This window comes from Salmo trutta, chromosome 1 (assembly GCF_901001165.1).
Source record: "Salmo trutta chromosome 1, fSalTru1.1, whole genome shotgun sequence".
NCBI lineage: Eukaryota > Metazoa > Chordata > Actinopteri > Salmoniformes > Salmonidae > Salmo > Salmo trutta.
In genome coordinates, this window is record NC_042957.1 from 70539063 (window position 1) to 70552270 (window position 13208).

The window sequence follows — 13208 nt, forward strand, 5'->3', positions numbered from 1 at the left end:
CCATTTCGCCGGGCCTATAAATGCCTTTCGATGTTTTACCTTTTTTGGAAAGACCAGGAAACAAATCATATGGAGAGTTTGTCAATGACTTGCAGGTGAGATTGTGTGAGTTTCACAATTATATGATATGTCGACAGACCTGCTGGAGTTGCATTGTTTAGCTCCTCCTCTGAGGTTGTACCCTCCCTCTTCTCATCTTGCTCCAATAGGGTGGGGTGGGGAGGTTATACAAATAGCATTCCTTGGAGATCTGTTGTCGTGGAAGTTCTCTGAGCACATACATTTGTTCCATAACGGAGCATTAGTGTGTTGTATTTTTAGCCCAGTATAAGGTGTATGAGCTCAGTTTGAAGATGTCTCTTATAGAAGGTCTTCTGCAGGCATCAAGCACGGTGACACTGCTGGGTACTGTGCTGTTTCTGCTGGTCCTCTACCTCCGCTCCTCTGGTTCCAGCTCTGAGGAACAGGGGAAGGAGCCTCCAGGACCCAGGCCGCTGCCCCTGCTTGGTAACATGCTCCAGCTGGATCTCAAGAAGCCCTACTGCACTCTCTGCGAGGTAAGATGAAGTCATCCGTTGCTTTCAGAACAAAACATGTTGAGGTTGATTTGATCTGTTTTGTCTCACTTACATAGTTTTTTGCTATTTCACCAGGTTTGAAAAGTTCAGTAAGCAAATTGATGAATGAACTCAGGCACATTGTACATGCTTTTAGCTGGTGAATGTTGTTTAACCACGGGCTCGTCCCGTATGCGGGACGGACATCCAGCGGACATCCAGCGAAAAATCCTATCGCCATTAGCATAACGAAATTTAATATATATATATTTTTTTCAAATATAGGACTATGTTATATCGTTTTATAGATACACCTCTCCTGAATCCAACCACGTTGTCCGATTTCAAAAAGGCTTTACAGCAAAAGCAAAACATAAGATTGTTAGAGGAGTATATCGTAAAAGTAGCCACATAGCCATTTTCCGACCAACCACATGCATCACAAATAACCAAAAAACAGCTAAATGCAGCACTAACCTTTGACAATCTTCATCAGATGACACTCCTAGGACATCATGTTACACAATACATGCATTATTTTGTTCGATAAAGTTCATATTTATATATAAAAACAGCATTTTACATCGGCGCGTGACGTTGACTAACTATTTTCCCTCAAATGCATCCGGTGAAACAGCGCTACAATTTACTAAATTACTATTCGAAAACATTTTTAAAATGTAATATTGTCATTCTAAGATTTATAGATGAATATCTCTTGAAAGCACCTGTAATGCCAGATTTACTGGGTAATCACACTTTGCGATAAAAGTGGATGCGATACTCAGAAAAATAGGCTACCGTTACAGGTCAGCGCCATCTTGGAACAATCGCATATCAAATCTACTCTTGTATACTATTGTCAATAATCCCTTAACTTTGATTATCTTCATTAGAAAGCACTTCCAGGAATCCCAGGTCCACAACAAATGTATTTTCGTTCGAAAAAGTTAATCCTTTACGTCCCAATAGCTTGTTCTTGTTAGCGCGTTCTGAAGGCTGCTCCAAAAGTTCCGTCGGCCACGGGACTCCTCTTTCAATAAAATGCATTTTTTTTTTATTTAGGTTCGTTCAAACATGTCAAACGTTGTATAACATAAATCTTTAGGGCCTTTTTCAACCAGAGCTCCAATAAGATTCAAGGGGGACGATTGCATTGTCTTTCTAAACATTTCCAAAGGGGAGGGTAGCCAGGGGCGCCGGCGTCATAATGGTGATGGCCCTCCTCATGTGACCACTTTCCACAGCCTCTCATTCTGTCAGTTTTCACAGTAGGAGACTCAAACCACTTTGTAAAGACTGGGGACATCTAGTGGAAGCAATAGGAAGTGCTCAATGAACCATTGCTCACGGTGTGATTTATAGGCAAAGTGATGAAGTTGAGTCCGCAATTCAGAATTCCACATCCTGTTACGATCGGTCTCGGGGTTTTGACTGCCATATGAGTTCTGTTATACTCACAGACACCATTCAAACAGTTTTAGAAACTTTAGGGTGTTTTCTATCCACAAGTATTAATTATATGCATATCCTAGCTTCTGAGGTTGAGTAGGAGGCCGTTTAAAGTGGGCATGAATGTTTTTCAAAAATCGCTGTAGCGCCCCCTATCCTAGGCGACCGTCAAGAGGTTAACACAACCCCTCTGAATCAGAGAGGTACGGGGGCCTGCCATAATCGACATCCACGTTTTCGGCGCCCGAGATGCACCCTAGGAATATCCTTTCAAGGATCTTGTTAAAACAGACCTGGGTTCAAATACATAGTGTACTTAAGTATGACATTTTTGTGTTTGACTATTTTCTAATACACAGCCAAAAACAACTACTTCAAATAAAAAAACAAGTAGTTGTAAATACATGCCAATTGTAACAGATGCAGGGAGTCAGTAAGCAGGTGCAGTTAATGACATGACCAGACCTCTGACATGGAAACATAAACAATACTGTCTGATGACTGATAACAAGAGTGCTATATAAAGAGGTAATCAAGGGAGTAATGAAGTCCAGGTGTGACTGAGTCTCAGGTGTGCGTAATGATGGGTGCCAGGTGTGCGTAATGATGGTTGCCAGATGTGCGTAATGATGGTTGCCAGGTGTGCATAAAGATGGGTTGCCAGGACCAATGATTAGTAGACCGGTGACGTTGGGAGCGGGAGCTTGACACCAATACTTTCCAAATGTATTTCCAATAAAAAACTTTGTCTAAATACTAATTATTTTGTAAGTAATTCAATTACATTGACTGGTATTTGAACCTAGGTCTGACATCAACTGTAAACCACTGTCTTCACGCTATTTCTTGACTGAAACATGTTAAACAAGCTGTATGTGATGTCCAGTTATGTGTTTAGTCATATAGCATTACAAGACATAACTGAGTCTATGGTTTACTTTTATGTATACTTTATCTGTCCAGCTCTCCAAGAAATATGGTTCCATCTTCACGGTTCACTTTGGACCCAAGAAAGTGGTTGTTCTGGCAGGATACAAGACGGTCAAGCAGGCGCTGGTCAACCAGGCAGAGGACTTTGGGGACAGGGACATCACGCCTGTGTTCTATGAGTTCAGCCAAGGACATGGTAATGATATTTTACTCTTATGCTGGCTATGTTCCATTCTTAAAGGGATAGTTCACCCAAATTACAACCTGTTTTCTTGATTTCCTTAATAATCTGTAAGCAGTCTATGAACAAGCTAAAACAGCAATCCATGCGTTTGTTCTCCAATGTATGTGTTGGCCACAAATATGAGCATAGGATGAGTCAACAACATTGTGGGTATGAGTTAACAAATTATGAACTTTTAAAAGTGAGATTTTCACCTAATAGTTACTTTAAATAAACTTTATTGAGCTACACAATACATTTCAGACACTTTGAGATGAGTTGGATATGAAATGCATTACAAGCTGTTGAAAGTCTTATTCTAGCCTGGTGGAACAAGTCTGATTGCTTCATTCACCAATCTGTTTTACTGCATGTATCAGCCTGCCCTTTATCCAATAGATTGGCGTTTGGAATAAACCAGAAAATGGTCCAATCAGTACCCTCGCAGAAACAGTGGTTGGGTTTAGGACAACAACCAATGTTGCCAAATACTGTGCTTGAATTAGGCTGTCCTCTGATTGGTTGAAAGGGATCCAATAGCTGACAAGTTCATTTTGAATAATACCACTCCTTTCTGACATTTCAGGCTAGAATGGTGAATGCAGAGATCAGGCTAGAATGGTGAATGCAGAGATCAGGCTAGAATGGTGAATGCAGAGATCAGGCTAGAATGGTGAATGCAGAGATCAGGCTAGAATGGTGAATGCAGAGATCAGGCTAGAATGGTGAATGCAGAGATCAGGCAAGAATGGTGAATGCAGAGATCAGACTTTCCACAATTCATCAAATGTTCTGACTCTAATCCTCTAATCCTCCTCTGCAAATTATATAAATGTCTAAAATAGTTACAGATGATCATGACCAGAAAGGATGCAGAGATAATTTGGCAGATTATAAAAATATATTTGGTACATGCTCATTATTAAATGGCATATTATAGTAAATATCATGATTTATTATTATTACACTTTGAATTGTCATGGAAACATCTACGTTCTTTACAGGGATTCTGTTTGCCAATGGAGACTCATGGAAAGAGATGAGGCGCTTTGCCCTGACAAACCTTAGAGACTTTGGGATGGGCAAGAAAGGGAGTGAGGAGAAAATCTTAGAGGAAATTCACTACCTGATTGAAGTGTTGGAAAAACATGAGGGTAAGAGTATCAGTATCTCTACACTAGTAGTAGAAGTAGTATGATGTATTTATAGGGGATGCCTAGGCTTAATTGCCTGGTTAAAATCAGGCTATTTTTAACCACATTATTAGTAAATAGCTAATGGGCTTGTTAAGTGATCGTGTGGGTTCTGGAAAGCTTATTTAGTAATTGATTAGATGTTTTGTCTATTACAGGTAAGGCATTTGACACAGCACAGCCTGTGATTTATGCCGTCTCCAACATTATCTCGGCCATTGTCTATGGCAGCAGGTTTGAATACACTGACCCACTATTCACAGGCATGGCCGACAGGGCCAATGAGAGTATACACCTTACAGGTTCTGCATCAATTCAGGTAGTCTGCTAATTCAGACCATTTTGTTTTTACTGTATTTTCTGAGTAAATAATGGCTGTCTCAGTGCAATCAATAAAACTAGGAAACAGAACACCTGTTATGAATTCTTGCAAGTTAAAATGTACATACTCAGTTATACTTTACTTGATGTGCCAGTAAACTTATTATAAACCATTACTGTACAGTTTATAACCCATTACTAAGCTGCTTATACATCATTATATACAATATTCATGATGTATACATATAACATATCAAATAAAATCCTCATAGCCCAGTCCAAGCTCTTCTCTGTCCTGGCACACCAATGGTGGAACCATCTTCCCCCTGAAGCTAGGAGAGCAGAGTCCCTGCCCATCTTCCCCCTGAAGCTAGGACAGCAGAGTCCCTGCCCATCTTCCCCCTGAAGCTAGGACAGCAGAGTCCCTGCCCATCTTCCCTCTGAAGCTAGGACAGCAGAGTCCCTGCCCATCTTCCCTCTGAAGCTAGGACAGCAGAGTCCCTGCCCATCTTCCCCCTGAAGCTAGGACAGCAGAGTCCCTGCCCATCTTCCCCCTGAAGCTAGGACAGCAGAGTCCCTGCCCATCTTCCCCCTGAAGCTAGGACAGCAGAGTCCCTGCCCATCTTCCCCCTGAAGCTAGGACAGCAGAGTCCCTGCCCATCTTCCCCCTGAAGCTAGGACATCAGAGTCCCTGCCCATCTTCCCCCTGAAGCTAGGACAGCAGAGTCCCTGCCCATCTTCCCCCTGAAGCTAGGACAGCAGAGTCCCTGCCCATCTTCCCCCTGAAGCTAGGACAGCAGAGTCCCTGCCCATCTTCCCCCTGAAGCTAGGACAGCAGAGTCCCTGCCCATCTTCCCCCTGAAGCTAGGCCAGCAGAGTCCCTGCCCATCTTCCCCCTGAAGCTAGGACAGCAGAGTCCCTGCCCATCTTCCCCCTGAAGCTAGGACAGCAGAGTCCCTGCCCATCTTCCCCCTGAAGCTAGGCCAGCAGAGTCCCAGCCCATCTTCCCCCTGAAGCTAGGACAGCAGAGTCCCTGCCCATCTTCCCCCTGAAGCTAGGCCAGCAGAGTCCCTGCCCATCTTCCCCCTGAAGCTAGGACAGCAGAGTCCCTGCCCATCTTCCCCCTGAAGCTAACTGTGAATTGCTCTGGATAAGAGTGTTAGCTAAATGGCTAAAATATTTTTTACTATTAATTATATCATTGTAATTATTATATATAATATGGTTAAATAATCACTAGTGATGGGCACCGATATACAAAAGGATATCAATATCAGTAGCATTTTTGTGATTCCGTATCGGTTTGCATAAAATATATTGCAACTGTCTATGTTCACTTTTCTGTTCACGTCCATGGCTCCTTGAAGTTCAGACAACTGTTTGCAGATTGTCTGTTGGGCCAGGCGTGAATATTCTGGTATTATAATATTGTATTCAAACTGGTTAGTTAGGGAGGCCTATATTATAGGACCATGAACAGGCAATTAATTTAAATATGCTAAATTGAGAGCCTGTGAGGTCTGTTTGAGGGTTTTGTGTACGCAGGAAAAGTAATGTGTTCTTTTTACAGAATAGTAAAAATAATAAACCAACATTACAATATTCCTTGCTCATATCGATATCAAACAGTATTGAATATCACTATTGGTCCTCACAACTAATAATTACATATTTATGCATGTGTGTATCACATTTGAATTTATGTATTTAATAATCTAATCATAGTTGTGGTGTGTTATGTTATAATTAATATGATATTGTTTTATGCGTATTGTACCTGAATCTATGTGTAGATGTACAACATGTTCCCCTGGTTGGGCCCGTGGGTAAACAACCTGACACGTCTGAAAAAGAATATTGCTGATATGAAGATGGATGTGACAGAGCTGGTGAGGGGCCTGAAGGAGACTCTGAACCCTCAGATGTGTAGAGGCTTTGTGGACTCGTTCCTTGTACGAAAGCAGACCCTGGAGGTATGAAGACTTCATGCAGAATCTGCATCTCACTCATTCATAACAAAGTGTTGCATTAATATTGCTCAGTATAACTGTACAGAATATCATTAATCAATAAGGTCCAAGGGGGTGTGGTGTATATGGTCAATTTACCACAGCTAAGGCACTGCATGATGCGAAGTGCAGTGCCTGTATACAGTCCTTGTATATTGGCCATATTCCACAAAACCCAGAGGTGCCTTGTTGGTGTTATAAACTTGTTACCAACATAATTAGAACAGTAAATGAGTAATTTTGCGTTACACCTGTGGAATATTGTGTAAATTACTAAGACGTTCAGAAAAACAGTATCCAGGAACCAAACTGTCGGGTTTATAATACTTATTACGCCACCTTGTGGTTCACTTTGCTGCCAAAAAACACAACTAACTTGAGTTGTCCAACACTAACATCCCACTGGGCACAGACGTCAATTCAACATCTATTCGACGTTGATTCAACATAATTTAATTAAAATGACGTGGAAACAATGTTGATTCAACCAGTTTGACTGAATGCCAGCTGAAGGAGGATCTAACTAGTTCTCTATGTCAGTAGAATCACATGTAAACTCACACAGACTCAAACACTAAAACAGTTCCTCAAGCTGATTTTAAAGAATGTGTTTTTTTGTTTTGTTCTTTTCCATATTATGTCTATCTCTGATAAGCTACACAGGAGAGGGCTTAAAATAGCCCATATTAATATATGTAGCCTTAGAAATAAGGTTAATACAATTAATAACTTGCTAACATCAGATAAACATTCATATATTAGCCATTTATGAGACTCATGTAGATAATTAATTTGATACATCATTAGCAATACAATGATATAACATCTACAGATGACACAGGAATGCCTATGGGGGAGTTGTCGCTGTATGTATTCAGAGACATATCCCTGTAATGCTTAGACAGGATCTCATGTCAAGTGTTATTGAAGTGTTGTGGTTGCAGGTTCACCTGCCTCCTCTAAAGCCTATTTTAGTGTAGCTCCTATAGGCCACCAAGTTCTAACTGTCAATATCTAGATAATGTGTGTGAAATGCTTGATGGGGGCTCCCAAGTGGCGCAGAGGTCTAAGGCACTGCATCTCAGTGCTAGAGGCGTCACTACAGACCCTGGTTCGATTCCAGGCTGTTTCACAACTGGCCTTGATTGGAGTCCCATAGGGCGATGCACAATTGGGCCAGCATTGTTAGGGTTTGGCCGGGGTATGCCGTCATTGTAATTAAGAATTTGTTCTTAACTGACTTGCCTGGTTAAAAAACAAATGGTGTATGTGTTATAAACAGAGAAGTCTACGATCTTGGGGACCTGAATATTGACTGGTTGTCATCAAGCTTCTCACTGTAACCAGTGACTGTAATCTGGTTCAGGTTATTAATCAACCTACGAGGGTGTTTACAAACAGAATAGGAACGATCATCCACATGCACTGTATTGATTAAAAACAAATGAAGACTTTCGGAATGCTTATAGAAGGCCACTGAACATGCACTGGCACAAATGACTGATGATTGGTTTAAAGAAATGTATAATAAAAAGATTTCAGTGCAGCCTTTAATATTAGTGACCCTAACGTGTTGAAAAATCGTATGTGTTATGGCTTTTCAACCTCTGCCATTGTCACATTCGTCGTAATGAGTCAACCAAGGCGCAGCGTGTAGAGTGCTCATTCTTACATTTATTAAAGGAGAACACTTAAACAGAAAAATAACAACGACCAACAGTTCCGTAAGGTACAAAGACTAATACGGAAAACAACCACCCACAAAAACCCAAAGGAAAACAGGCTGCCTAAGTATGGCTTCCAATCAGAGACAACGAAAGACACCTGCCTCTGATTGGAAACCACACTCGGCCAAACCTGGAAAACGAAACATAGAAAATGAAAACTAGAACACATTCCCCTAGAAACAAACAAACCCCAAAACACACAAAACAACCCCCCTGCCACGCCCTGACCATTCTACTATGACCAATGACCCCTTTTCACTGGTCAGGACGTGACAGCAATATTGTGGATTCAGAGCTATCTATCTAATAGAACCCAAGGGGTTTTCTTTAATGGAAGCTTCTCTAATGTTGAACATGTAAAGTGTGGTGTACTGCATGGCAGCTCTCTTGGCCCTCTACTCTTTTCTATTTTTATGACCTGCCACTGGCATTAAACAAAGCCTGTGTCCATGTAAGCTGATGATTCAACCCGTCAGCAATCACAGCTAGTGAAATCACTGCAACACTAAACAAAGAGCTGCAGTCAGTTTGAGAATGGGTGGCCAGTAATAAACTGGTCCTGAACATCTCCAAAATGAAGCATTGTATTGATACAAATCATTCCCTAAGTTCTGGACATCAGCTGAATCTGGTAATTAATGGTGTGGCTGTTACTTGGTGTTATTTTAGATTGTAAACTCTCATGGTCAGAACATATTGATTCAATGATTGTTAAGATGCTGAGAGGACTGTCCGTGATAAATAGATGCTCTGATTTTTTCAATCAATCAAATGTATTTATAAAGCCCTTCTTACATCAGCTGATGTCACAAAGTGCTGTAAAGAAACCCGGACAAAAACCCCAAACAGCAAGCAATGCAGGTGTAGAAGCACCACTCTCCACAAAGCAAGCTCTAGTTTGATCTTATCTTAATTATTGTCCAGTCAAAAGAAGGGCCAACTTAAGCTGCCCAGAACAGCGTGGCACATTTATCTCTTCATTGTAATCAGAGAGCTAACATCAATACTATGCATGCCAGTTTCTCTTGGCTAAGAGTTGAGGAAAGACTGACTGTACATAACTCATGTCATCTGCGGGTCTGTTTCTGTTAGGAATCTGGCAATATGGATTCTCTCTACCATGACGACAACTTGGTATTTAGTGTTGCTAACCTGTTTGGTGCTGGTACCGACACCACCGGGACAACCCTGCGCTGGGGTCTACTGCTAATGGCCAAGTACCCCCATATACAGGGTAAGGATTGATATAAACACAAACGCATGCACGCACACTCACCACAGGAGGCTGCTGAGGGGAGGACGGCTCATAATAATGGCTGGAATGGAGTGGTATCAAAAATATGGAAACCATGTGTTCGATTCCGTTCACGCCATTACTATGAGCCCGTCCTCCCCAATTAAGGTGCCACCTGTGACACAGACATGAAACAGTAAAGCACTCATGGTGTTAAAAGTTATAAACATTGGCAAAGAGCCAGATTGAAGAATATATTATGAAACTAGATAAGGATGGCTTGGTTAATGAAGGTTAAACGTTAAGTCAGGTTTATACACTGAGTGTACAAAACATTAGGAACATCTTCCTCAGAACAGCCTCAATTTGTTGGAGCATGGACTCTAGAAGGTATCGAAAGCATTCCACAGAGATGCTGGTCCATGTTGAATCCAATGCTTTCCACAGTTGTGTCAAATTGGCTGGATGTCCTTTGGGTGGTGGACCATTCTTGATACACACGGGAAACTGTTGAGTGTGAAAAACCCAGCGGCGTTGCATTTCTTGACACAAACCGATGCGCTTGGCACCTTCACCATACCCCGTTCAAAGGCATTTAAATATTTTGTCTTGCCCATTCACCCTCTGAATGGAACGCAAAGACAATCCGTGTCGCAAGACCCACTGGTTGATGCTTATTTATAAAACCCTCTTAAGCCTCACTCCCCCATCTGAGATATCTACTGCAGCCCTCATCCTCCACATACAACACCTGTTCTGCCAGTCACATTCTGTTAAAGGTCCCCAAAGCGCACACATCCTTGGGCCGCTCATCTTTTCAGTTCGCTGCAGCTAGCGACTGGAACGAGCTGTAACAAACACTCATTCGGGACAGTTTTATCTCAATCACTTCATTCAAAGACTCAATCATGGACAGTCTTACTGACAGTGGCTGCTTTGTGTGATGTATTGTTCTCTACCTTGCCCTTTGTGCTGTTGTCTGTGCCCAATAATGTTAGTACCATGTTTTGTGCTGCTACCATGCTGTGTTGTCATCTTAGTTCTCTCTTTATGTAGTGTTGTGTTCTCTCGTCGTGGTGTGTGTGTGTTGTCCTACATTTATATTTTACTTATTTTTACTCCCTGTCCCTTCAGGAAGCCTTTTGGTAGGCCGTCATTGTAAATAAGAATGTGTTCTTAACTGACTTGCCTAGTTAAATAAAGTCTCAATTGTCTTGAGGCTTAAAAATCCTTTGTTAACCTGTCTCCTCCACTTCATTTACACGGATTAAAGTGGATTTAACAAGAGACATCAATAAGGGATCATAGCTTTCACCTGGTCAGTCTGTCATGGAAAGAAGAGCAGGTGTTTTTAATGTTTGTATACTCAGTGTACATTTCACTGCAGTAACTCCAACCCTCCCTCCTTTCTGTCTCAGATCAGGTCCAGGAGGAGATCAGCAGGGTTATAGGAAGTCGTCAGCCCTTGGTAGAGGACAGGAAGAACCTACCCTACACTGATGCGGTGATCCATGAGACCCAGAGACTGGCCAACATTGCACCCATGGCCATCCCTCACACCACCAGCCGAGATGTCACCTTACAGGGATATTTCATCAAAAAGGTCAGATACCTGGATATCCAAATCTCTTTGTTTATTTTGTGACCAACTTCATATTGTCTTCTTTTTTTCTGAAGGGAGGTTACAGGTTCAAAAAACAATAAAATAAATGCATACAAAGAGAAGCCCAATCCATTCCCCCCTTCAGTTCCTATCCACCCGCCCGCATCCTCCTTCCCCACCTGGAAACCATGCCTCCCACCCCACCTGTATAAATTGATGGTTGGGATTACAGGATGCCAAGGTCATATTTTTCTATTGTAACGTGTGAGCTGGGAGTCGGGAAGCAAGTTCAGGGAGTTAATCATTTAATCAGTAAACAAAACCTAATACAAAACAAGAACGAACAATGCACAGACATGAAACTGAAACAGAAACAATGTCTGGGGAAGGAACCAAAGGGAGTGATATATGGAAGTTAATCAGGCAGGTGATGGTGTCCAGGTGAGTCTGAGGTGCTGGTGCACGTAATGATGGTGACAGGTGTGTGTGTGTGTGTGTGTGTGTGTGTGTGTGTGTGTGTAATAATGAGCAGCCTGGTGACTTGGTGCGCCGGAGAGGGAGTACACGTGACATCTATAGTCTGTTCCAGTTAAAGGATTGTTCAGATTGAATTAGATCTGTGGACCATACTTTTTTAATGGCTAGCTCAGAATATGAGCTTTCCAAAAGTTGTTTATAAATTATAGAGATCAGTCCATTTGGGAGCCCAGAGCCCAGTGTATTTATAAATCCATCACTGGATGGTTTGGTAGTTGTGGTTTCCCAAAAGACTCCGTAGACCAGCATAGCTGACTTTAGTTGTAAATATAGAAAAAAGGAGTTGCCTGGTAATGTGTATGTATCTTTCAAATCTTGGCATGTTCTCAAACCATTACTGTCCATGATATCGGTAAGGATTCCACATTTGGGTGATGTAAAAAGACGGCATCCAGATCACAACACATTATTGTGAAATATTGGAGTATGGGCATGCCATAAGTATATATTTCTGCCTGAAGTTGCAATCCACTCCTTTTGAGTGTACACATTTATTAACCCAATTTTCATCACTTTTACTCTGAAAATAAGGGGTCCTATGCTTCACCTTTACTGCAGGGGACATCTGTGATTCCTCTACTGACGTCGGTCCTACAGGACGATAGCGAATGGGAGAGCCCCCACATCTTTAACCCCTCCCACTTTCTGGATGAGCAGGGAGGATTTGTCAAGAGGGACGCCTTCATGGCCTTCTCTGCAGGTATATTAACTTCATTATATAACAAATAATTTCATTGCAAGAAGTAGAATAACTCTGGTAGCCTTTTGGACAGACTTCATGCTATTTTCTGTATCTTTGGTCTCTCTCGCAGGTCGTAGGGTGTGTCTGGGGGAGGGTCTGGCCAGGATGGAGCTCTTCCTCTTCTTCACCTCCCTCCTGCAGCGCTTTCGTTTCACTCCTCCTCCTGGAGTAACAGAGGATGATCTGGACCTCACACCATCCGTGGGGTTCACCCTCAACCCTTCACCTCACCAGCTCTGTGCTGTGAGCCGGCTCTGAGATTTGAACATGAAAATATTGATGGGGCAAACTCAATCACAAAAGCTAATATGCATCGAAACCACTACACATGAAATGCACCATTCTAATAAATAATCCAAGAAATGAGTTTGCGCGACACACACAAACATTATTATATTTAGTTTATGATCGGTTCATAGGCTACTACCAATATCTTTTTACATCTAATTACACGAAGACTACGGTAGTCGAACATATTTTTATAGAGTGAAGTCTATTTTACTTCATTTTCAGCATTGGTCTGCAGTATTGCTAAATTTGTTAGAGTATTGGGACGCAGTCCAACACGTTCTGAAGGTAGTTGCCTGTTAATAAGATATTCCTGTTAAGAATAAAGCAACAAAGGTTATAAAGCTTCTCCTTCGTTTCAATCATTGCATCGCAAGTTCCATGGGTTATTA

The 13208-nt window shown here is 41.8% G+C and overlaps 1 protein-coding gene across 1 annotated transcript; it reads left to right on the forward strand.

Annotated features, from left to right (window-relative positions):
* The first annotated feature begins 211 nt into the window (after positions 1-211).
* LOC115206622 (cytochrome P450 2K1) lies at positions 212-13161 on the forward strand. The gene is made up of 9 exons (XM_029773786.1): positions 212-557; positions 2973-3135; positions 4167-4316; positions 4514-4674; positions 6470-6649; positions 9505-9646; positions 11065-11249; positions 12345-12486; positions 12599-13161. The coding sequence occupies exons 1-9, from the start codon at positions 354-356 to the stop codon at positions 12784-12786; spliced, it is 1515 nt and encodes a 504-aa protein (XP_029629646.1). The 5' UTR covers positions 212-353; the 3' UTR covers positions 12787-13161.
* Positions 13162-13208: the final 47 nt, after the last annotated feature.